This window comes from Macaca nemestrina, chromosome 15, assembly GCF_043159975.1.
Source record: "Macaca nemestrina isolate mMacNem1 chromosome 15, mMacNem.hap1, whole genome shotgun sequence".
Classification (NCBI taxonomy): Eukaryota; Metazoa; Chordata; class Mammalia; order Primates; family Cercopithecidae; genus Macaca; species Macaca nemestrina.
Window position 1 is genome coordinate 99,587,557 of NC_092139.1, and position 19,351 is coordinate 99,606,907.

The 19,351-nt window shown below is 49.7% G+C and overlaps 1 protein-coding gene across 1 annotated transcript; it reads right to left on the reverse strand.

Moving 5' to 3' along the window:
- Nucleotides 1–6,173: 6,173 nt before the first annotated feature.
- YWHAH-AS1 (YWHAH antisense RNA 1) lies at nucleotides 6,174–12,141 on the reverse strand. The gene is given in 5 exon segments (XM_071080469.1): nucleotides 6,174–8,315; nucleotides 11,766–11,817; nucleotides 11,819–11,920; nucleotides 11,922–11,987; nucleotides 11,990–12,141. Coding segments are annotated over 5 exon segments (693 nt in total). The 5' UTR covers nucleotides 12,131–12,141; the 3' UTR covers nucleotides 6,174–7,983.
- Nucleotides 12,142–19,351: the final 7,210 nt, after the last annotated feature.

Here is a 19,351-nt window from a genome sequence, read left to right on the forward strand (position 1 = left end):
AAGAAAGCCAGAAGGGAGTGGGGAAGGGGTGGGACACACTTTCCCTTGCAGTTGTTTTTATGCCCGTGTTTGCAAAATAAAGGGTGTTGGAGGTGTGGGCGTGTACAGCTCCCTGATTGCCCACCCAAGGATAAGAAGACTGGTTTAAGAAGATTGCATGATGCAGGGTAAAGGATCTAGGTCTTCTACTCTGGGCTCTGCATGCAGGTAGCTGTGTGACTACAGTCCCGTGGCCCGGGGCTCTGAAACAGACATCCCTCCTTGTCTGGCAATTTCGTGGCAAAAAGCAGCCTGCGTCTTATTTGTCCACTCATACTATTTACAGGACTCCTCCTTGGGAAGTTATTTCTTGTAGATCCACTTTATCCAGAGCCTGAAGGTGAAAAAGCATCAAGTCTAGAATGTGAGATCTGAAAGGAATCACAGAGCCCATTTTCCCAATCTTCTAATTTTACACTGGGGCAGCCCCTGTGTCTGCCCCATGTCTCTATGCTACTCCACTACCTTGCCTGCAGGAAGAGAGGTTAAGGAGTTTGTCCAAAGCCACAAAGCTATTGGGCATAAGGAGGTGACCCCACATTCCTTTTCTTACTTTGGGGGTGGGGATTTTTCTGCAGTCTGCAGTTATTTCCTAGGACAGATGGGGCTAGGTAGAGCTGTGGGGATGAGCTAAGATCATAAACACAGGTGATGCTGAGCATCTGGGGGAATAATTCATCTGAAGCTGTGCCCTGCTGAGTTTGAGTCCTTTCTGACTCTTCAAAGGTTCTTCTTGTTATGCACCCCATCGTGACTCCTGAATATCCTCTTGGGGTTGCAAGATGCTCTTTGCAAAAAAAAAAAAAAAGGGAATGCAGAAAACCCAGCCCACCTCCTGAAAATGAGACATAGAGACAAAAAACATGGTTTGAACCTCACTGCTGAGCTTTCCATGGTGGCTCCACTCTGCTGCCCTTCCCATTGGCTAGGTGTCCTGCTCCAGCTTTAGCAACAGAGACTCAGATACTCATCTCCTTCCTGATTGGCCAGGCTGTGCTGCAGTGCCATGGTAACAGAGGCAGGGGGACCAGTCCCTGCAGAACAACTTGAGTCACCATCTACCTGGGGTGGGCTGAGATCCAGAGGACTGCTTGTGGGGGATGGAAAGAGGAACAGGTAGCCCCCACCTAAGCTCACAGTCAGGTGGGGACCTCCCCACCACCGGTTGCCCAGGGGTTTTAGGGGCTGGTGGGCTTCTCCTCCTCATCTTGTCTACCCTGTATCTTGTAGCTTCTTCCAGCCTTTTCTTGCTTCACAGGTCCTGTGTCTTTCAGAAGAAAAATCATACCACTAGCAGTGCCAGGGGTTAACTCATTTGCCCAAAGTCGTGCAAGTTACTAATAAAAGCCAGGGTTTGAACTCATATTTATATTGCCTGGTTTAAAGGCTTTAGAGGGGCTTTGCTAGAGAATCCAGGAGTCCTTTCAGTTTTAATATATATCCCCTTTTTATTCACCAAACAGCAAATGCATTTCAAAGCACTCTTTCATCTAAATTAGCTCATCAGCTCAACAACCCTATGAGTTCGGTAAGTCAGAGATGAATGACCCATTTTATAGATGAGGACACTAGAGCCCGGAGAGGGCAAATGATTTGTTCCATGTCACACAGCACATTAGTGCCAGAGCTGGGCCTTTAACCCAGGCCTTCTGAATCCTTGTCAGGGCTCTACCTCCAAACCACTGACCTATCTATACCAGTGGGGTTCCAGGAGGATTGGAGGCCCTCTGAGGGCTTCTCTGAGTGCTCATCTCATCTGTTAGAGAAGCCAGTTAGAATCAGGCAGTCTATTGTGGACCAAGGATTCATACCATAGTCCTAGTCTCGGCCAGGCAACCCCTAAATGTGGCCCTGGTCTCCAGGAAGGGTCTGCATTTAACTGCAAACCTTGCTCTTCCCCTCAACCCCCATGTGCCAACAGGTGAAGAAGTACTCATAAGCTTACCTACAATCGGTTTTACTGTTTGCGTGTGCGCGAAGTTGTGCTGGGCATGCATGCTCTCATTAAATTCTCATCACAACCTTAGGAGTTTGGCCTTCACTGTCCAATCCTAATAGATGCAGAAACTGGTGCTCAGGAAGGTCAAGTCACATCCCCAAGGTCACACAGTCATGGAGACGTAATACCAACACAAGTCCACCTAACTTGAAAGTAGCCTGGCTTGAACCATGGTGATGCTCTCTCTGCTCCTACAGAATGCAGAATGGTAGCTTAAAGAGGTACCCGGATCATACCTGTTATCCCAGCACTTTGGGAGGCCGAGGCAGGTGGATCACAAGGTCAGGAGTTGGAGACCAGCCTGAGCAACATGGTGAAACCCCGTCTCTACTAAAAATACAAAAATTAGCCAGGAGTAGTGTCACGTGCCTGTAATTCCAGCTGCTCTGGAGGCTGAGGCAGGAGAATCACTTGAACCTGGGAGGTGGAGATTGCAGTGAGCCAAGATCGCGCGACTGAACTCAAGCCTGGGTGACAGAGCGAGACTTCGTCTCAAAAAAATAAAAAAAGGAAAAAAAAAAAAAAGGAGAAAAAGAAGGCACCCGGGAGCTGATTCTTTTTCTCTTGGGTATGTATTTTTTCCTCAACTGAAGCTGTGGCTGCTGGACCAATTCCTTGGCACTGGAAAAAGCAGACTCTGAGGACTCTGAGGGACTTGGAAATAGTTGGCCCGTGGGAAGTGACTTAGTGTCCCCAACACTCCCTCCCATTGCCCAGTTTCTCAGCTTGGTGATCTTGCAGAAGGGCGTGGCTGGGCTGCTGGCAATTCGCAGCTGACCTGGAGGAGAGAAGCCCTAGTAACTTCCTTGGCCTGAATCTAAGCCCCTGCTGAAAAGGAACATTGTGGCAGTTTCCTTTTCTTTCTATTCAACTTGGGCTCCCTGAAGCTTTTGCCCCTGAAACAACCCAGCCACCCGGCCTGCCCTCCTGCCCTCCCAAGGGCACCGGTTTTGGAAGACACGACCAGGCAGGAGCTCTCACCTGCCACGCTGCTCCCCCAGGCACCACAGCAGCAAGGGGCAGGCACACGATCTCTCTATCAACAACAATTACAGCAGCTTCTCTGTGCCAGACACCACACACACAGGCTCGAGGGAGATGGCAGGGAACAAACCATTCTGGCCCCTGCCCTCATGGAAATTGCAGCCTCGTGGCGGAAATGCACTGCAGGTCCATAAGTGAATACATCATGGTTTCAGACAGTGATAAATGCCTTGGACAGGATGAAACAGGATAATGGCATAAACAGCAATTGGCGGGGGTTTGAGCGGGGAGGGAAGGGACTGAAGGGAAAGGGAGCAGGCACCTGAATGAGGAGGCAGTTGTCTTGGTTATCTATAGCCGCCTAACAAACCCCCAAACTTAGTGGCTTACAACAACCATTTTCATGAGTCTGGTTGGCCTGAGTGGTTCCTCTGCCCGTTTCTCCTGGTCATACTTGCAGCTGCATTCAGTTGGAGTCACAGCTGAGCTGGAAGGTCCAAGAAGGCCTCGCTCACACATCTGGTGGCTGGCGCTGGCTGTTGGCCAGGGTGTCTCAGATCCCTATCACATGGCCTCCTATCCTCCAGCTGGTAGACCAGCTGCCTTATGTGGTGGTCTAGGAGCAGCATTCCAAGAGGGGGAAGGCACAAGCTTGCAAGGTCTCTTGAGGCCTAGGCTCCTGAACTCATAAAGGGTCACTTCTGCCACATTCTGTTGTCAGAGCAAGTCACAAGCCTGCCCAGATTCAAAGGGCAGGTAAAGGGATGCCACTTCTTGATGTGGCGGTAGCAGCAAAATATTTGTGGCCTTACTTATGGGACATGATCAGCCGGGTGTGGTGGCTCACACCTGTAATCCCAGAACTTTGGGAGGCCAGGGTGGGCAGATCATTTGAGGCCAGGAGTTCAAGACCAGCCTGGCCAACATGGTGAAACTCCATCTTTGTATTTTATAAATTTATAAATGTATATTATATTTTATATGAAAAGAGACATCATCTACATTGCAGATAGTAACAAAAATGATTTTGAAGTGTACCAAAGTTGTGATTAGTATGAAATCTTTTTTTTTTTAATTTTTTGAGACAGGGTCTCACTCCATTTCCCACGCTGGAGTGCAGTGGCACGATCATAGCTCACTGCATCCTCAAGCTCCCAGGCTCAAACAGTCCTCCTGCCTTGACCTCCTGAGTAAGCATGCACCACAACACCGAGTTAATTAAAAAACTGTTTTTGTGTAGAGATAGGGTCTTGCTCTGTTGCCCAGGCAGAACTGTAGCAACACAATCATAGTTCACTGCATCCTCAAACTCCTCAGCTCAAGCAATCCTCCCACCTGAGCCTCCTGAGTAGCTGGGACTACAGGAGTGTGCCACCCTGCCTGGCTACTTTTTTCTTATTTTTTTTTTTGTAGCAATGGGGTCTCACTATGCTGCTCAGACTGGTTTTGAACTCTGCCTGGGGCTGTCCTCCTGCCTTGGCCTCCCAAAGTGCTAGGATTACAGGTGTCAGCCACCACACCTGGCCTATGTGGCCATCTTTAATCTGCGACATCATCCATGTCAAGATCTCTGGGAAGAGTGTTCCAGGCAGAGGAAGAGCAGGTGCAAAGACCCTGGGGTAGGATGGCATCCAGAGACCTGAGCCTTGAACAATGGTGTGATGGTTGATACTGACTGTCAACTTGATTGGACTGAAGGATACAAAGTATTGATCCTGGGTGTGTCTGTGAGAGTGTTGCCAAAGGATATTAACATTTGACTCAGTGGGCTGGGAAAGGCAGACCCATCTTTAACCTGGGTGAGCACCATCTAATCAGCTGCTAGAATATAAACAGACAGAAAAAATGTAAACGAGAGACTGGTCTAGCCTCCCAGCCTACATCTTTCTCCTGTGCTGGATGCTTCCTGCCCTCAAACATCGGACTCCAAGTTCTTCAGTTTTGAAACTTGGACTGGCTCTCCTTGCTCCTCAGCCTGCAGACGGCCTATCGTGAGACCTTGCGATCGTATGAGTTAATACGTAATAAACTCCCCTTTATATATACATATACATATACATACACATACATATATATACACACACATATACATATATACACATATATATACACATATATACATGCCAGTAATTATGTCCCTTTAGAGAACCCTAATACAAATGGGTTCCTCTACTCCCTTAGTTTCCTGTCCTATAAAGTGGGAACTAAGGATGTCTCCCTGCCTCCTTTATAGGAATACAGGATGTAAGATGCTTTGCTTCAGGGCTGGGTTAGGATTTTGGTTATTGGCCAGTGGCAGGGAGGAGAGGCCAATACAGGAGCTCAGCTTGGCTTCCCCCAAGCTCACCAGCGTTTGTTGAGAAGCACTGTCTGTCAGGAAGACACAGTGCTCACCACCACAGGTCATAGCAGGGGAGTCTGAGGGTTGCTGATCTTGCCAAGCTTATGGGATAAAAAGATTGTTTGCTGCCCCAGATGTGACTGAGACATACCAGATGCATCTCAGAAGAAAAGAGCTTCTGAGGGAGTCCTCCCCACAGGGAAGTCTATGGGGCTCAGGGAAGGCCTGGAGGAGATAGGGTTCCAACAGGGCTTTGAGGGGCACACAGGATTTGGCTGAAGGAGGGGAAACTGTTGATAGGAAAAGTGTAAGGGGCTGTGGAATTTAGTAATTCACTGCAACAAATGTTTGCGGAACCCCTGCCGTACCTCACGTGAACAGGACAGACAGAGAGAGGCACTCCTCCACACAGAGCAGATACAACACAGGCCTCGAAAGGAAGTGATGATGCTTCAGAGGCCTGAGGATGAGTCAGGTCAAGCACTGTGGGGCACTGGGAGGAGATGATACCAAGAGGGTTCCAATGAAAGGACATCTGCAAAGGACAGAGAGGGGGAGGAGGGCTTGAGTTTCTCAAGTAAAGGCAACAAGCTGTGTCTGAAGCAGAGGGTCCATATGGAAGAGAGCGGAGGGATGAGCTCAGGGCCAAACTGGTCTCATGGGCTAACTAAAGACTTCATCCTTTATCCTGGCCAGGTGTGGTGGCTCACACCTGTAATCCCAGCACTTTGGGAGGCCAAGGCAGGCAGATCACTTGAGGCCAGGAGTTTGAGACCAGCCTGGCCAACATGGTGAAATTCTGTGTCTACTATAAATACAAACATTAGTTGGGCATGGTGGTGTGCGTCTGTAGTCTCAGCTACTCAGGAGGCTGAGGCAGGAGAAATGCTTAAACCTGGGAGGCGGAGCTTGCAGTGAGCCGAGATGGTGCCACTGCACTCCAGCCTGGGTGACAGGCTTTTGAGATTCCATCTCAAAGAGAAAGAAAGAAAAAAAAAGGCTTTGTCCTTTTTCCTGAGGGCAATGTATGTAGGAACACCAGATTTAGCAAATTAAAATATAGGTTGTCCTGTTAAATTTGGATTTCATATGAACAACAAATAATTTCTGTAGCATGTGTATGCAATATCTGGGACATTCTTATACTAAAATATTATTCATTGTTTATCTGAAGGTTTTTTTTTTTTTTTTTTTTTTAAAGACAGGGTTACACTATGTTGCCCAGGCTGGCCTCAAACTCCTGGCCTCAAGCGATCTTCCTGCCTCAGCCTGCTGAGTAGCACTATGGGTGTGTGCCACCATACCCAGCTTGAAATTCAGTTTTAACTGAGCCTCCTGTATTTTCTCTGGAGACCTTAAGTGTGGGATCATGGAAAGGTTTTAAGCAGGGTGAGGACAAGGTCAGATTTACATTTTGGGAAGCTCCCAGGATTCATGGGAAAATGGACTGGAGAGAGACCAGGAAGGGGCGGGGGATGAGGTTCCTCCTATTGTCCAGGCCAAAGAAGTGGAGGTCACCACCAGGAATGGGGCCATTGCATCATGTCTTCCAACACATCTGCCTCCCCAGCTAGGCATGTGGCCTTGGATAAACCCCAGCTAATGAAGCCCCAGAGGGCTGCAGGCCAGTGAGACCCCAGCTCTGCTGTGTGAGCCACCGGCATGGTTTGCTCCCTCCCGGATGCTCATCTGCCGAAGGGGCCAGAGGATCAGAGAGATTGTCCATGAGGGCCCTTCTGCTTCTGCTTCCGGGGCCCTCCGCCCATCCTGGGGCCCCCCGCCCATCCTCTCTCTGATACCTCTCCTGGCGTGGGCCCACCAGGGTGAAAAGTCCAAATCTGAGATGCCTGGCTCCCAGATCATCCTTCCTGTGCCTCCTTGCTCCTTCTTCCCTCCCGCCATCACTCTGCCCGATGAATGCCTGAAAGGGCCCCACATCTCCTCTCTCCAACCTCAGGTGCCAGGCTTGGTTTTGGAGAAGGGTTTCAGCCTGTGTTGACAGCCTGCGATGTGTGAAGCTAGGTCTTCAGCATCACTCGTTTTACTGAATCCTCACAGCAGTGCTACGAGGAAACCATCATCCCCATTTCACAGATAAGGGGGACTGAGGCTCAGTGGTCCATTTGCTGACCCAGTCACACAGCTGTGCAGGGGGCAAACCTGGAGTGGAGTCCAGGTCTGGCTGGCACCAGTGCTCTGCCCTCCCCCTGTCTCCATGAAATGTAGCCAGGAGCCCCTAATCCCCCATTGATTTAGTGCTTGGGCTCGGTCAGCAGTCTTCTTGTTCCACTGCAGGCATGTGCAGGCCCCGGCTCTTTCTGAGTTAAGCCAGGGACTGAAATGGGTCAATGATGCTCATCTGTTGGGAGCTTTATGGTTTATGAAGCCCTTTCCCATTTGTGCCCTCCTCACAACCCCACGGAGACTCTGCACGGCCCCTCCAGCTCTTGGAGGCTGCATTTTGCCGCAGTGAAGGCCATATAAAATATTAACAGGGCAGCTCCTGGCCCCGCTGTGACGTCAATTACGGGGCTGCTTGGTGAGGGCTGCGGATGCCTTTCCAAGGTGAAGCGGTGACCGGAATTCAGCTGGCTCAAATGGTGTCCCAGGAGGCTGGCTGTCAGGACTCGGAGAAGATGCTGCTAATGTGAGGCGTGGCAGGAATCCAAAAGCTTTCCTCTGATCTTCCTGTCTCCCTCAGGGCCTGGTGGCATCCTGAGGCTGGCGAGATGCATTCAGTCATTTGGCAGGTATTTACTGGGCACCTGCTGTATGCCAAGCACAGTGCGAGGCTCTGGGGAGACGGCTGTGAACGTGATGAGGTCTTTGCATAGTGGTGCTCCCTGTGTGGTTGAAGAAAGGGAGAAACCCAGCTCTGTGGGCTAGGACAGGTGCCCACTCCAGCCTGAGGCCAAGGGATCCTTCCAAAAGAAGTCAGGGTGATACTGAAACCTGAAGAAGGAGCCCAAGTTAGGTAGGGAAAGAGGAGGGGTGAGAGAACAGACATAGAGAATACCTTTTGAGCTCGGATCCTGGTTCTACCTGTTCCTAGCCATTTATCTACAAATTAGGTTCCCACCACGCAGGGTTGTTGTGAGGACCAAATGAAGCCGTTGCTAGCAACAGCACAGTGAGGTGCCCAGTGGCTCAGGGGTAACTGCTGTGAAAATAGCTCCGGGCCACGCATGGTGGCTCACACCTGTAATCCCAGCACTTTGGGAGGCTGAGGCGAGAGGATCGCTTGCATCCAGGAGTTCAATACCAGCCAGGGCAACATATTGAGACCCTGTCTCTATAAAAAATAGAAAATTAGCCAGGTGTAGTGGTGCACACCTGTAGTCAGTCCCAACTACTTGGGAGGCTGAAGTGGGAGGATCACTTGAGTCCAGGAGGTCAAGGCTGCAGTGAGCCAGGATTGCGCCATTGCACTCAGCCTGGGTGACACAGGAAGACCTAGTCTAAAAAAAAAAAAGGAAAGAAAGAAGGGGAAGGAAGGATGGAAGGAAAGAAAGAGAGAAAGAAAGAAAGAGAGAGGGAAAGGGAAAGAGAAAAAAAGAAAAGAAAAGAAATAGTCTGTGTTTTATATGATTCCTTTGCATTGCCAGGAATTCTTGCCCTCATTTTGTAAGCAGAGAAACTACTGAGGCTCAGAGAGGTCAGAGAGGTGACCCGACATGGCCAGGGTTATACTGTGGATTAGACCCCAAGTTGGACATGTGACCATAGGCTCTGACTTGGGCTTTTTGCCATACTCTATCCACAGGCAACCCAAGCAATTATTTCAGCTCAGTGAGACACAGAATCCCACTAGTGCTTCCCAGTATGAGTTCCTTGGCTGCATGTCCAAGGGTAGTCTCAGCCTTCTTTGCGGTAAGGCCACAGCTGTCTGATGCTTAGCCCAGGGTTGGGCTTTGGGAGGCCTGGGCATAGGCTTGATTTCACTAACCTGCTGTGTGACTGTGGGTGAATTACTTTCCCTTTCTGAGCCTTAGTTCCCACAGGGCCAACTGAATGACCAGCTGTTATTGTCTGGGTCTCTGATCTTCCCAGTAGTGCTGTGGCAAAGGAACTACTTTAAATTCCATATTAAAGATGAAGAACCAGGACAGGTGCGATGGCTCATGCCTGTAATCCCAGCACTTTGGGAGGCTGAGACAGGCGGATCACTTGAGGTCAGGAGTTCGAGACCAACCTAGCCAACACAGTGAGACCACGTCCGTACAAAAAATACAAAAATTAGCCGGGCATGGTGGTACATGCCTGTAATCCCAGCTACTCAGGAGGCTGGGGCAAGACAATTGCTTGAATCTGGGAGGCGGAGTTTGCAGTGAGCTGAAATCACGCCACTGTACTCCAGCTTGGGCAACATGCGAAACACTGTCTCAAAAAAAAATAAAATAAAATAAGGAACCAGTGGTCTGAGATGGACAAAGTGGCATGCACAAGGCTACACAATTACCAAGTGGGGGCCAGGATTTGGGGATAGCCTGTTGCTGGCAGAGCTGGCCATCAGTCCACCATGCTGTGCTGCCTCTTGGAGTAAGAAAGCCAAACTGAATTGTCTCCAACATCTTTATTATGGGCCTGTGATTCTGTGAGTTCCCTGCTGCCCCAGGCCTTCAGGGCTCAATGACTTCATGGGGAAGCCATTTCAGGTTAAGCTGGTCCTCCAACTGTCCCCATTTAAAGTAGGTAACAGCCCAGTAGTCAGCACTCCCTCCCTCCCTCAGACACAGCCTCATTCCTCCTGAATGAAGAGGTCTAGCGAGGACAGTGACATGCCCTTTTTATTCTCCCCCACCCCCCTCCACCCCGCCTCCGACATGCCCATTTTATGGAAAAGAAAACTGAAACTCAGAGAGGTCCAACAACTTGCCTGGGTTTCCCCAGCTACTATAGAAGAGCTAGATTTGAGGCTGGGTCTGGTAACTCCATATCTTGTACTCTGAATAGCTGCAAGCTGGCCAGATTCAACAGGACAGCCCTCCTCCTTCTCTGGGCTCCCTCCTGGCTCCTGCAATCCTGCCTGCCTTCCCCCTTGCTCCCTCCCTTTTCTTGCCTTTCACTCAGCTGTCACTTAATGTTAGCTGTCAGCTGATTTCAGGTGTTCCCCTTCCTGGGGTGGAAGGGGAGAGGACAAAAGATCTTGGCCACTCACAAAGGGGGCTCTGGTGATGGGAGTTTTGTAATACGCAGAAGGTGTAACTGAATTCAATTTAGCATTCATGGAGCAGTGCCTGGATCCAGGACACTCAGCCAGGCATCCCAGGGGCTCAGATGGTGAATGAAACACAGGCCCCATCCTCCAGTGTTTACAGTCTATTACAAAGGACAGGGCTGTCTCCTAAGGAAGTGGGAAGCAGAAGATGTATGTAACAAAGAGTGTGAACCTTATAGTCAGAAAGACCTGGGTTCAAATCCTAATTCTTCATTTAATAGCAGCGTGACTTTGGGTAAGAGGATGCCTCCCTGAGCTTTAATTTTTCCATCTGTTTAATGGGTGTAAGAGGAATAGCTCCCATGAGGATTAAATGAGACCTTATACTACATTAAATGACAAAACATAGTGCTTGATGCCCAGTAGCAAGCCACAGACATTCCTACCAGCGTCACTCTAGGCAGACAATGGATACCAGAGTCACAGTGGGAGTAGGTGGAAGGCGAGAGCACTTCTAAGTTGGAGAAACTTACCTCCTCTTTAGAGGAGCTAAGATTTCAGTGGGTATTAAAGGAGTGTAAGAAGCAGAGAATGAGGTGGAGGGATGGGAAAGAACATTCTGGAAACTCATGGGCAGAGTCTGGGAACCTGGTGGGCCTAATGTGTCCAGGAAGTGGGTGATGACCTTGAGAAGATGGGCCAGGGGCAGGTTATGAAAGGCCAGGTAGAGGAGTTTGTATCTTTAAAGAGGGAATGGGTCCTACCTACGACCCCAGGGGCAGCTCAGTGCTGTCTCTGCAGAGGCCAGCCAGCCTCCTACAGGAGTCGGCGTTCTCATGTGGCTATGGTCCTCTCAGATCTCTTTATCTCCTGAGTCGGGGCCAGCCTGCCACCATTATCTACAAGAAGACAGAAGGCTATAACAATCTGCTTGCCTCCTACTAACATACTGGGGAGAAAAAGATGTTTTTTAGCATAGTTGCCTGGCAGAGAACCATGGTGAAAATTCAGCGACCCTCTCCCTTGCTTCCCAGGGTACAGTTTCAGCAGCAGCTGATGACAGTTATGCTGATAGCTCAACAGCTAAAAGAATGTTATCAGGCTCTCTGCAGGTCAGGGGCAGTGGTGGGAAGAACGGTGAAGATGGAGCAGAGCCCCTGCTCTCTGTGCTGTAGCTGGGCAAGACACTTAAACTCCCTGGGACTCAGTTTCCTCATCTGTAAAATCAAAACAATAATACTGACCTTGCCTTAACCAAGAGACAGCATAGTAGCAAACTGCTGGCCCATGGCCTGCTTGCTATGAAGTAGGAGTTCATTACCTTCTTCACTCCAGGTCTTGACATGGTCCAAACACTTGTCTTTTGAAGCAACCCTGTTGTATCCTCTTGCGTTGTCATTTGTCATGACATTGTCTGCTGGTCTTCCAATGGTGAAATATCCTAGACACTCAGAGCTGAAAAAAAAAAAGGTACTTTGCCATTCATCATTGCAGCCTCTCATTTCACAGATAAGAAATCCAAGGCTCGGGGCGAAGGAACAGCCTTCTCCAGCTTTCCCGGACTATGCACAACAGCCCCTCCCACCCCAGCCCACCCAGTGGGAACCATGTGAAAGCTTGAGGCAGTTATTCAGATGGTTCAAGCCAAAAGATCTAGAAAATTCTTGCTAAGAAACACAAGCTCCCAGACCATCTGCAGAACTGAAACAAAAGCCTCTTTCGCCCTCATTTTAACTGCAACTCAATAGGTGTTGGCTTTGCCTTCTCCCCCAGAGCTGAGCTCCTCTGAACAAGCTGGTGGGGGGCGGGCGCTGGGACTGGGGCTCTGAGCTCCACCAGCTCATAGAACCAGCTCACAGATTGCAGCTAACAGGACATTTTCGCACTTCTTAATGCCAAAAGCTGCCTTGGGTGCTGGTTTGCTTCCAAGGCGGGCTTTGAAAGAGGGTTGGAAGGTTCTAGATGATCCTGAAATCTCTGCGCTCAGGATGCTCTTAGTTAAGCAAGGGGTGAGATTTGGTGTCAGCAAAAGGATATTGGGGTCAAAGTAGATAGTGCAAAATGGAGTTGAGTGGGGAAGGCTTCAGATGACTGCAAGAATCCGACTCTTCTAGGCCTCAGTTTCCTCATCCATATAGTGGGGCTAACAGCCTCCTTCCAAGTGAGGATGTGGGGAGATAATATGAGAGTAAAGTGTTCATCCTCAAATCAGGCAGAGGGTAAGTGATTAAAAAACAAGAGCTGCTGTCTGTCTGTGTTATTGCTGGTGGTTTTATTATCATTGACTGGGTCGGTAAGGTCACCTTGACTGCAGGTGGCCTACAGTGGGAGAAAAAGTTAAAATCCTATCTGGGTGACATTAATAATTTGTGGACAGGCGGCTACTCCAGCTCAAGATGGTAACCATGCCAACATTGCAAACGCCATCTCTCCAGAACAATATCATGTCTCCTTTGTAATAGGTCCCTTGGTGTGCAGACTTCTCAGCAGCTCAGAGTGTCTCAGAGTATCCAAGAGGGGGGAAAAAAAAAAAACCAGGACGTGCCTTTTCTGGGTCATCTATTCACTGGGCTCTGGTGGAGGGTTCTGGCAACGCTTTAGAAATGCAGTCCCACGTGAAGAGCAGTCCTGACCACTGGCTCTGGGTGGGATGCAGGTGAAGAATTCTTTTTTTTTTTTTTTTTGAGCCTTGTTGTCCAGGCTAGAGTGCAATGGCGTGATCTTGGCTCACTGCAACCTCTGCCTCCGGGGTTCAAGCGATTCTCCTGCCTCAGCCTCCCGAGTAGCTGGGATTACAGGTGCCGGCCACCACACTCGGCTAAATTTTTGTATTTTTAGTAGAGATGGGGTTTCACTATGTTGGTCAGGCTGGTCTCAAACTCCTGACCTCAGGTGATCCACCCACCTTGGCCTCCCAAAGTGCTGGGATTACAGGCGTGAGTCAATATGCCTGGCTTTTTTTTTTTTTTTTTTTTTTGAGATGGAGCTTCACTCTGTTGCCCATGCTAGATGGAGTGCAATGGCATGATCTCAGCTCACTGCAACCTCCGCCTCCCAGGTTTATGCGATTCTCCTGTCTCAGCCTCCTGAGTAGCTGGGATTACAGGCACATGCCAACACACCCTGTCAATTTTTGTATTTTAAGTAGAGATGGGGTTTTGCCATGTCGGCCAAGGTGGTCTCAAACTCCTGACCTCAGGTGATCTGTCCACCTTGGCCTCCCAAAGGGTTGGGATTACAGGCATGAGCCACTGCGGCTGGCCAGTTTTTCTTTTATTTTTTTTGACGGAGTCTCATTCTGTCGCCAGGCTGGAGTGCAGTGGTGCGATCTCGGCTCCCTGCAACCTCTGCCTCCCGGGTTCAAGCGATTCTTCTGCCTCAGCCTCCCAAGTAGCTGGGACTACAGGCGCCCAACACCACGCTCAGCTAATTTTTTGTATTTTTAGTAGAGACAGGGTTTCACCATGTTGGCCAGGATGGTCTTGATCTCTTGACCTCATGATCTGCCCGCCTCGGCCTCCCGAAGTGCTGGGATTACAGACGTGAGTCACTGCGCGCGGCCTAAGTTTTTCTTTTTTAAAAATATTTTTTGTAGTCCCAACTACTTGGGAGGCCAAAGCAGGAGAATTGCTTGATGAACCTGGAAGGCAGAGGTTGCAGTGAGACGAGATCATGCCACTGCCCTCCAGCCTGGGTGACAGAGAGAAACTCCATTAAAAAAAAACACACAAAAAACCCCCTATGTGTGTGTGTGTGTGTGTGTGTGTGTGTGTGTGTGTGTGTGTGTGTGTATATATATAGGTTTTTTAAATAAATATATTTATATAACATATATAATATGTGTATATATATTTTATATATAAAAATATATTTATATATATTTTATATATATAAAAATATAATATAATATATTTATATATGATATAAATATCTCATATATGATATATATTTATGATATAAATATATCATAATATATGAATTATGATATATAATATATGCAGGACATTTCGCACTTCTTAAGGCCAAAAGCTGCCTTGGGTGTTGGTTTGCTTCCAAGGCGGGCTTTGAAAGGGGGTGGAAGGCTCTAGATGATCCTGAAATCTCTGCGCTCAGGATGCTCTTAGTTAAGACACAGGGGTTGAGATTTTGTGTCAGCAAAAGGATACTGGGGTCATATCATATATTATATATATAAATATATAATATATAAAAGTATATCATATATATGTAAGCATATATGTGTGTGTGTATGTGTGTGTGTATATGTGTGTGTGTGTGTGTATTTTGTTTTTGTTTTTTGTAGAACTGGGGTCTTGCTATGTTGCCCAGGCTGGTTTTGAACACTTGGCCTCATGTGATCCTGCCACCTCAGCCTCCCAAAGCTCTGGGATTATAGGCATGAGCCACTGTGCCAGGCTATTGATCCCTTTTTACAAGTGACTTGCCTGAGGGTCCTCAGCTGGTGCACTGGCAGAGTAGGATTTGAACCCAAGACAAGAACCATGTTCTTTCTCAAATCACACCACACACGTGTGTTCAGGAACCCAGGGGGATTTTGTTCTGTTCCCCGAATGATACCCTGCACTAGGAGAAGACACAGACTTGGCTCCTCTAGTGGGGACCTGCTCTGAGCCCTGAGGCAACAAAGTGTGTTTGACATTAACCATTGACCTCCCTCAGCTCGCTCAGGTGCTCTCTTTGAAGTTGTTCAAAGGCCCTGTTTATCGATAGGAGGTATAGCCTTAGGAATAGGTGACCTGTCCCAGGTGGTGACCCTGGTTTTTACTGATGAGGCTCTTGGGCGTTAGCAACTCTCTCCTAAGGGCAAAGAAGATGGGTGCTGGTAAGAGTGTGTGGGATGCTCGGTGGGAGGCTTATGTATTCTTTGTATAATCTGAGTGACCCCAACAGGGGAGTCACACTTTGAGCTCTTCTCAGCTGACATCAGGGGGCAGTGTGAGGCCCTCAGACTTGGGCGTCTGACGGACCTGAGTTTGAATCCTTGCTTTGCCCATTCCCAGCTGTGTGACTTTGTTCAAACCATGGAACAGCTCTGTGTCAGTTTCTTTCTCTGTAAAACAGGAAAGGAGGCCGAGCTCAGTGGCTCACGCCTGTAGTGCCAGCACTTGGGAAGCCGAGGTGGGTGGATAGCTTGAGCTCAGGAGTTCAAGACCAGCATAGGCAACATGGCGAAACCCTAGCTCTATTAAACAAATTAAAGAAATTGGCTGGGCGCAGTGGCTCACGCCTATAATCCCAGCACATTGGGAGGCTGAGGCAGGAGGAACATTTGAGGTCAGGAGTTAGACACCAGCCTGGCCAACATGGTGAAATCTTGTTTCTATTAAAAATACACACAAGGCCGGGCGCAGTGGCTCACGCCTGTAATCCCAGCACGTTGGGAGGCTGAGACGGGCGGATCATGAGGTCAGGAGATCGAGACCATCCTGGTGAACACGGTGAAACCCCGTCTCTACTAAAAATACAAAAAAATTAGCCGGGCGTGGTGGCGGGCGCCTGTAGTCCCAGCTTCTAGGGAGGCTGAGGCAGGAGAATGGCGTGAACCTAGGAGGCGGCAGAGCTTGCAGAGAGCGGAGATCGCACCACTGCACTCCAGCCTGGGCGACAGAGCGAGACTCTGTCTCAAAAAAAAAAAAAAAAAAAAATACACACAAAAAAATTAGCTGAGTGTGGTGGTGCATGCCTGCAGTCCTAGCTACCTGGGAGGCTGAGGCAGGAGAATTGCTTGAACCCGGGAGGCAGAGATTGCAGTGAGGCAAGATTGTGCCACTGCACTCCAGTCTGGGCAACAGAGCTAGACTCTATCTCTCAGGGGAAAAAAAAAAAAAAGACTAAAAAATACATTTAACAGATGAAGCATAAGAGTTTAAATAATTTTCTCTGAAAAAATTAGCTGGGCGTGGTGGTGTGCGCCTTGTAGCCCTTGAAGCTTTTTAAAATAAACTATTTTGTTTTTTGAGAAAGGGTCTCCCTCTGTCACTCAGAGTGGAGTGAAGTGACATAATCATAGCTCACTGTAGCCTTAACCTCCTGGGCTCAAGGAATCCTCCTGCCTTAGCCTCCTGAGGATCTAAGCTACTTGGGAGGCTGAGGCAGGAGGATCGCTTGAACCTGGGAGGCAGAGGTTGCAGTGAGCCAAGAGAGTACTATTACACTCCAGCCTGGGTGACTGGGTGAGACTCTATCTTAAAACAAAACAAAACAGAAAAGCAAGCAAACAAAAAAACAGGAAAGGAAATCGGACCAGCCTTACAGGGGTATCTTGAGGGAAAAAAAATGCCCAGTTCTGCAAAGCACCTTGCTTGGTGCTAGGAACGTGGTAGATGGTTCCTTAGAGTGCATGAGGATGGGGTCACCAAGGATAAGGCAGTGTGTGAAGAGGGCTCGGGACAAAGCCCTGAGGAACCCTAGTATTTCCGGGTAGACTGGAAGACAAGCCCACATAGCAAATAGAAGAGTAATGGCTGGAGCAGCAGAAGGGAAGCTGGGAGAGCCGGTCAAGGAAGGGTGAGCAGTCATGCCCAGTCCAGCCAAGAGGGCCAGGGAGGTGGGCACTATGAAGCGTCCTTGGCTTTGACAACAAGGAGGGCTCTGGTGGCCACACTGGAGGAGTGGGGACAGGGCCAGAGCACACTGAGCTGATGGGTGGGTAGGAAGTGAGGAAGAGGAGATGGGGAAGTTTGGTGAGAAGAAAAGCTTCATGGGAGAACCAGAGTGTCATTTACACATGTCAGAAATCAATTATTTAGAATGTTCCAGCTCTACCTAATTTTCACTGTTTTGAAATCAATCTTAGTCCAACCTGATCAGAAAAGCTGGAAGGGTTCTAAGCCCTCTAAGAGCTAGAAGGAACTGAGGAGGTGCCCCCATCCAGGGCTGGCCCTCCTCCCACCTCTCACTGGGACCCCATCCTTCTGGGGGGTGGAGTGGATGATTCATTACTATCTAGAATGCTCTTTAAATATATTCACTAGGGGAAAGATCAGACTGGTTTGTTAACCTCGATTCCAACAGCAAAGGTGACTCTTCAAAGCATGGTGAAGCCTGGGGTGGGTGCCTCCTCCCAGGCCCACATTCAAATCCTGTTTCATGGGCCCCCAAAAGTGTGATCGTTTTAGCATCACAGCAGGAAGAGGAAGGCCTGGGAGGCAAGAGACCTGGTATGGAGGCCCCAGCTCTGGTCACTCGCTGTGCAAACTAGGGCCAGCCCCTCCTTTCCCTCAGACCTCAGTTTCCCCTTATTCAGGACAAGGGGTTAGATAGGGGTGATTCTAAGGGTCCTGCCAGCTCTGACATTCCAGCATGTGGATATCTATTCTTTAGTCCTTGAAACAGTTAAGTCTAATTCTCCAGATGGAAAACAAGTCCAGAAACGGCCTAGTCTCCAGTTCCCTCCCTTCTCCTTTCAAACACGTCTTACTCTCTAGAGCAAGATTCCAGGCCTGAAATATGGCTTCTCAATTACCTAAGGATGAAGCCTCAAATCTTCCACCTGGCATTTAAAACATTCCGTAATCTTGTTTTACCCAACCTCACTTCCCATTGTTAGGCCTCTCTTCTCACCATCTCCCAGGTCACTGCCAAGCCTTTGCCCATGCTGTACCCCAGGCCTTAATCTCTTTCCTGACTCTACTCCAAGATCCAGCTTATCCCTGCGGGCTGAGCATGCAGTAGATGCTCAGTAAATTCTCAGCGATCCCAAGGCCCCTTCTCCTACACTGCCTTTGGCATGTTGGAAGTCAGTTGGGGCCCTGTTTTAAGCATTATATTCCTAGCTTGTCGGGCAGCCCAGCCCAGGGCCTGGCACAAGGAACCCTCAGTATCCAATGCCAGCCAGGATTGGGAGGGGCTCAGTGACCAGCCAGTTGGGCCACCCCAGCTCTTTGCCACAAGAGGAAGTCCAGCCTGGGTTTGGACTCAGATCCTGGCCCCACCACTTAACAGGCTGTGTAAACTTGAGCAAGTCACTACCTTGCTTTTCCTCAGGTTCCACATTTTAAATATGGGGAGACCAGCTGTGTCCACGTGGGCTGGGTAGTGAGGATTAAAGAGGAGAATGCTCGTACGGGACTAGCCCTGGGCTGGCTCCTAATGTGTCCTGAATATTACTTGTCTCGGCCTGGTCATCCAGTCCCCTCTGGTGGAAGGCACAAGCCTGCCCAAGGCTATGTCTCAGGATGTGTGCGACTGCATGTGTCTGTGTGTGTGGCGGGGCCGTCCCCGAGGGTCGGACTCGATTCTGCCCGGACCAGTGCAGACCCAAGCACAGGGTGTGGCCTAGCAGAACCCACGGACAGGCAGGGCTCGGGGCGGGCGGGACGGCTGGGGCGGGGCGGGGCGGGGCTGACCCGCCCCTTGGGGCACGCGGCCTCCCGGCTTCTCCGCGGGTAGGTTTGCTTGCTTTTGGGGCCCTTCTCAAGCCACATCGCTAACGTGGTTGAAGTGGTGCGTTTCAGGGTGGCGCTATGACAATGCACTCCCCGTGCAGCCGCCATCACCGCGCCGCCTCCTCCGGCTCCGCAGTCGCCTGCCTGGCTTTCCCTTCTCCACCTCCATCTCTGCGGCGGTAAAATGCAGCACTCGCAGAGCGCCTGCGCGGCTTTCAAGCGGGGCGGCGGCGGCGGTGGCTATTTATAGTAGGTGACGTCACCTTGAAATAGACCGTTAGGGCCGGCCCGCCCTTCCCCCCTCCCACTCCCGCCGCTCCCCGCCGCCCGGCCAGGCCACTCTCACTGCGCAGGCGTCGTTTCGTCCTCCCATCCCCCAGCGCGACCGCCTCTCCTCCCTCGGCGGTGTCCGCGGCGCGAGC